Source organism: Morus notabilis, unplaced genomic scaffold, assembly GCF_000414095.1.
Source record: "Morus notabilis unplaced genomic scaffold, ASM41409v2 Scaffold16, whole genome shotgun sequence".
NCBI lineage: Eukaryota > Viridiplantae > Streptophyta > Magnoliopsida > Rosales > Moraceae > Morus > Morus notabilis.
This window is the reverse complement of record NW_010367452.1, coordinates 80107-86570: the sequence shown is the minus strand read 5'-3', so window position 1 is coordinate 86570 and position 6464 is coordinate 80107. Positions and strand designations below refer to the sequence as shown.

Genomic DNA, 6464 nt, shown 5'->3' with positions numbered 1-6464 from the left:
GATTCCATCTCGTATAATAACATTCCCAGCTACCTATTTCATTATGTCTCCAAAATACAAGGAATATGATTCAGGGTCTCAGAATCCGTACCGAGTAAATAAAAAGACATAAATCCATAAATAGGAGTTTGTTAAGAACTCAAGATTAAGATCATCCTATATATGACCATCGGTAGACTCAATTAGAATTTCTATGCTTAACGGAAATTATTAGAAATTCATATTGTGTCTGTGTCCTTATTCCACATAATCTTATTATGCGAAATACACTCATTCAATATCTCGCCATATTAACAGTGCGGATAACACCGTTCCATTCTAAATGGGAATGACATGTATTAATAATATTTTAATTAAAGATTCTGAACTTTAATTAAATTCATCATGAATAATGTTTTTGATTATTATCCTTAAACACTATCCTCTCGTATATAACACTTATATACTATGTTTAAGGTTACATAAACAATCACAGAATTTTCATTTGATATTCATAAAATATTCATAAATATATGCACATAGAATGATGAATAAACTCTTTTATTAATTAAATAATAAATATCATATTACATCTCATGCTTCTAGGATACTATTCCCAACAGTAGCAACCCTTTATCAGTTAGCATTTCACATAGTATCATAAAATCACGTGGTCCCATACGCACTTTGTTGAACATTGCATTCTCATTGCTGTTTGCTAACAGCTCATTTACCTTGTCCATGCCCCTTAATGCCGAATTGTGCATTGGCCTTCTTACAATGTCAGTAGCCAAGTAAGCGGCTGCAGCCGTGACAACGCCTATTGGGGCCTTAAATCTCCATCGACGCCTTGCAGAGGCCGTTCTATCGCATTCCTCATTTTCGGGCTGTATCCTGTTAGTTCAAAAATTAAGACATAGCATCAACATTGTCATTAAATAAAAACCCTCCCTATTGATGCTCCAATTTCAGTTCATAATGAGACAATTCTAGTTGATAATTTAATAAATAAATAATTTAAAAAACAAATTTATTCTATACTAATGGTCAAGCTGCATAGAGCCTTCAAAACACCCCATGAGCTCCACTCTCTCGGCGTCCCACATGCATCTCTGCCTCCCTCCTATTCCTTACGCGCTTTTCCACTCTCTAGTCAACCCACCACTCCTACTATATATGGCATTCACAAAACTTTTAGTTAGCTAGCTATATGCCAATTAGCACCAAAGCGCATGTGCTTAAGTACTGTAAAATGACATGTATTACTATTTGTACTATTGTGCCAATTAGCCATGCACTCCACTGTCTCTTGAAGGATAGCTATGTACTATTGTGCTTTTTTTTTTTTTTTCAAAAAACCATTATAATTCGGCTCATTTGCCAACCCCATTGAACAATGTGACTTCTAGAAAAAAAAAAATTGTTTGTTTTTCTAACCCCCCCTCCTGATGCTCCACTTTAAGACCACCAGCAGCACCCTTTCCCTAGCCATCACCCCCTGCTGATGTTCCAATTTCGGAGCACCTAGCAGCCCCTTTCCTAGCCATAAACCCCCTGCTGCAGGCCCCACTTCCAGAGCACCAGCAGCAACCCTTACCAAGACAGAAACTCCCCTGCCGTGAGCTCTAAACTCAGAGCAACAGCATCCCCTGCTGCAGCCCATAACCCCCCCTGCCGTGTGCTTCAAACTCAGAGCAAAAGCAGCCCCTGCTGCAGTCCATAACCCCCCCTGCCGTGGGCTCCAAACTCAGAGCAACAGCAGCCCCTGCTGCAGCCCATAACCCCCCCTGCCGTGTGCTCCAAACTCAGAGCAAAAGTAGCCCACATTCCCAAGCCAAATAGCCCCTGCCGTGAGCTCCAAACTCAGAGCAACAGCAGCCCATGCTGCAGCCCATAACCCCCCCTGCCGTGTGCTCCAAACTCAGAGCAAAAGCAGCCCCTGCTGCAGCCCATAACCCCCCTGCCGTGTGCTCCAAACTCAGAGCAAAAGCAGCCCACATTCCTAAATGAACCAACCTGCCGTGTGCTCCATTTCCAGAGCACCCAAGAAGAGCAACAGTGAATAATAAAAAATTCCCATACAATAGTTTATAATGAAAAAACCACCATTTAATATAATATACCAACACAGTCTACAACAATAGTATAGAATACAGTCTCATACAACAAAGAATGAAAATAAACCGGTACACAAACAATAGTCTCGAAATCTCGCTTACACATGTCAACATGGTAGACTAGACTAATCCGTGGTCTAATAGCAAGGGAATATCGACCATTTAATATAACTTAAGTTTGTAAATAGAAACATCATACTAGACATCTACGGGCTAGGTGGATTGAAGGGTGGTGGTGGCTGGTAGGCTGGTGGAGGCTGGTGGTATGGGTTAGGGGGCTGACTATAGGGGTTTGATGGCTGCTGGAAGGACTGTGGCCACTGCGTGTATGGATTTGATCTGGGAGAGAAGTTATGAGGCGGCTGGCTATATGGATTAGGCACCTAATATGGACATGGGGTTTTTGGCACATCAACAAAGTCGTTTAAAAAAACCCTCCTAATGGGTTCATCTAGTTTATGCCAGGCTACCCGCCACGTGGGAGACGCCATTATTTTGTCAAACGCATGGGCGTACGTACGCGGGTCAATTCCCATTTCCTTAAATGACGCTATAATCATATCCATTTCATTTGGTCCGTTGACAGTGTCGTGACTTGGCTCTTTGCTTGAACGAATGTCGTCTCGCAAATCGTCACGCATGTCCCTACAGAAATCAAACAACTCCTCCCGTGAACTGTCATTGGATTTGCGTGCCCTTGTCTATTTCTTTCTTATCACCCGTGATGATGAGGCGATATTGGATGTCGTCCGCCTTCGAAAACTTTCCACGCGGTTACGAAGCTCATTAGGCATCTCATCATCATCACTATTTTGGGTAGGAGCATTCTGGTGAGGCTGTGGTTGTTCATCCCCATCAGCAACATCATCTGTCGGCTCCACATGGACAACATTGTGATATGCGGCTGAACTAGACGCCATAACTCTTGAAGGAAAAACAGCCGCCAAGTACGTCTCATTAAGCTTCCACATGGGCGACATTATACTTAGCTACGAACATGTAACCTCCTAGTATTATCACTAATGGAGGAGCAATGAATCACACATATTACCTTGCAAAGAGATGTCCGTAGTTCCTCCGAGCATGTAAAAGTTTTACTGATAGGATCCCACCCTACTCCAGTATGGTCTTGCAGCGTTTTATACGCTGAGTAAAGGTTGCCAAGTCGGCGTCGTTTCTCCCTCAAACGTTCACCGTCGGGTACATATCCATCGAAAAAGGTGGCCATCCGAGCAGCCCATTGGTTATAGTCATGATTCCCTAGTAGCTTCCCGTGGTTTATGTCATTGTATTCGTATAGTTGCTCAAGTAGAAACTCCTCTGCTGCAGGACTCCAATACAACGGCCTCTCATCTGGATTTTTCTTAGGCATCTACATACGCATAGGACAGGCAAGAGGAGTCCCATGCGTGCATAAACAAGGCATGGTCTTACAACAACAATTTAAGATGCATAACCACCAACAACACACACCCACGAACATGGAAGACACAAATAATTTTTATTCTCTTGGTGCACTGCTAAACATGTCTAGTCCAATGCTTGTGCATTCTATGGTTGTATGGCTTTTTTAGTCAAAAAGTTATTTACTTGGTGCACTACACTATTTTATTTCGTTTTCTCGTGTACATAATGCCATGAAGGAAGAAAACCTCCTAAGAAGACTTAACAGAGACGCTGAAGAAATGGCAGCGGTTGAAGCAAAATGGATTTTTCTGATGTCAAAAACTGGTTTCGGGAAAATTTTCACCCAACTCAGCCCACACAGTCAATTTGGTGTATATTCTAGCTATATCAATTTCATTCAAAAAACACCTATCTATGCTATATTCTGCTGATTCACAGTCACAGAAAGGCCAAATTCGGTGCATATCATTTTCATGCATCTCACAAAAATGTAAGCAAAAAAAAAAAAAAAAAAACAGAAATGCTGCCATTCAAACTACCCACATTCCAAGTTTTCAGGTTTGCAGACAAATTGCATCGAAAGTGAGAATGGCATACCTTTTCAGTGTTCGAGTCTGATGAGGAGATGAAGGACACCGCAGGCAGAGATCCAAACACGGATGCAGGACTTGTGTAAATTTCCCGACTGTTACCTCTTCGGCGAAGGCGATAAATGACCTTACTTTGGTAGTATCGCCGAAATTGATACCGAATGTGGAGCTTCCGTCGATTGCTCACAATCAGCCCTTTACTTGAAGCATTTCTCATCAACTCGAGAAGAGGAGTCCGCCGTGGGTTTGGCTGGTTACCGGAGATGAGGAGCCCAACGGGAAGAGGAAAAAATTGCTGATAGAAAATAGAGGAGAAAAGGAAAGGCTGGATACCTGCAAGCACACGCGCGTAAGGTTGGAGATTCTCTGGGCAAGAGGGGAGGCCACCGTGGGTTTGGCTGAGATGCGAAGAGGAGACCGATGGGAAGAGGAGAATTGCCGAAAGAAAAGAGAGGAGAAAATGCAAAGCCTGGAGACCTGCAAACCCACGTGAGAAAGGCTGGAGATTCTCTGCCCACGAGGGGAGTCCGCCGTGGGTTTGCCTGAGATGCGAAGAAAGAGAGCCACGGGGAGAGGAGAATTACCGAAAGAAAAGAGAGGAGAAAATGCAAAGCCTGGCCACCTACAAACCCACGCGAGAAAGGCTGTGGATTCTCTGGCCAAGAGAGAAATGGTCAGTAGAGTGGGTGGGGGGCATTACTCGGGGAAGCAGAAGCACATGGAAATACTGTGCAAACACTGTGCTCTGATTTAGGAACACGCTAAATCAGAGTCAGTCCTGATTTTAAAATCCGGATTCAAAGTGACCCAGAAAGTACATTTTGACCGAGAGTCAGATGAGTGATTTTGGGCTTCCAAACGTGGATTCTCCCACATAACTCAGAATTATGATCCAGAATACAACTTCTAAACGGGTCCTTAGTGATCTTACATGTTCTAATGATAGGATCAAAAAGTAATAGTGATCTTACATGAAAAATAGCTCAGGAAAAATAACTTATATTCATTTGTTCATCAATTTTTTTGACATTAGTATTAATTCTAACATGTGTACTGCAACTGTAGAAAGGGGTTTTTCTATTATAAATGTTGTGAAGAATCGACTATGCAATAGAATGAGAGGTCAATTTATAAATTATATTTACTTATGTACATCAAGAAATATACCTTCAATGGCCTTCAATAGTCTTGATAATAAAGTTATTATATAAGATTTTCAAGGCATTAAAACTTATCGAGAACAATTGTAGTAAATTAATTTGTTGAGTTTTGATTAAGGTTTTGTTGCCATTATTAGTCAATTGTTGTGGTAATAACTAGCCTCCCGACAAAAGTTTCTGACTTTGTCACTCGAGGTTGAGCGTTGTGCTACGCATCTTTTCGTCTAAATCTATCAAAATTCTTTATCGATTGAAAGGAAAGAGGTCGTCTATGTGCTCGGTAGTTGGCCGCTTTCGGGTTCCCGTCATTGGAGTTCGGTGCACTTTTTACCAGCTTGTGTGTTGCATTAATAGTTAATGGTGGCTATAATCTGTGATCGGGGTTAAGTTTTCTTGTGTTAAGAGGTTATTTGAGTCAGTATTAGTATGTATTTTTTTTTTAAATTTAGAATATAATTACCTTTAAAAAAAGAGGAGAGAAAGAGGTTAAGTTTTCTTGTGTTAAGAGGTTATTTGAGTCAGTATTAGTATGTAAATTTTTTTTTAAATTTAGAATATAATTACCTTTAAAAAAAGAGGAGAGAAAGAAAAAAAACAAAATAAAGAATGAGGCTTGAGTTCTGGAGGCTACGAACCTGGTCCGCAGATCAGCAATAGAAGTCGTTCTTTTTGCCGGATCAAAATTTAATGAGAAAATGAGATAAATATCTCTTAAAATGTACGAGTTTTAAATTTTTATCTCTTACACTTGATTAATACTCTTTACTCAAAGAATTATATTAATCAGAAGGATATTAATAAAAAATAAAACGATAAAAATCTTAAAACAATACATTTAAAAGCTAAATTCACCAATTTTCTCAAATTTATAATTAGTCAACACGTGAATATGTAAATATGTAGGCCCCAATCTTCCTAATGATCATGTAATATGTGCAAATACAAAGACTTTTAGGCCCAAGACCACAAAAGCAAACAATTTTAATTTTGTTCTCCTCCATGTTTCATTTTTCATTTTTGTTTAAATGTCTCTTAACTTCATATTGTTTTATAATCTGCTAGAATTTTTCTAGCTTTTAGTAACACAAATCTTTTAAAGCTGAAAATTACATGTTTTAACCACACAAAAATTCAACGTGAAGAGTTATCTCTGTTTGGTTTGTTTTGACTAATCAATGTTGCTATTACTATATATAATCAGGTAAAATTTT

At 40.0% G+C, this 6464-nt stretch overlaps 1 protein-coding gene across 2 annotated transcripts; it reads right to left on the bottom strand.

Moving 5' to 3' along the window:
* Positions 1 to 533: 533 nt before the first annotated feature.
* On the bottom strand, positions 534 to 4877 carry LOC112094358. 2 transcript variants are annotated; one of them, XM_024175005.1, is made up of 4 exons: positions 4427 to 4877; positions 4101 to 4343; positions 3148 to 3468; positions 534 to 873 (listed from the first exon to the last, which is right to left on the bottom strand). In XM_024175005.1, the coding sequence occupies exons 2-4, from the start codon at positions 4308 to 4310 to the stop codon at positions 856 to 858; spliced, it is 549 nt and encodes a 182-aa protein (XP_024030773.1). In that variant the 5' UTR covers positions 4311 to 4343; positions 4427 to 4877; the 3' UTR covers positions 534 to 855. The 2 variants fall into 2 exon arrangements, 1 of the variants encoding a protein (XP_024030773.1); XR_002903490.1 differs by lacking the exon at positions 3148 to 3468 and having other exon boundaries at positions 4101 to 4877.
* Between the last annotated feature and the right edge of the window lie 1587 nt (positions 4878 to 6464).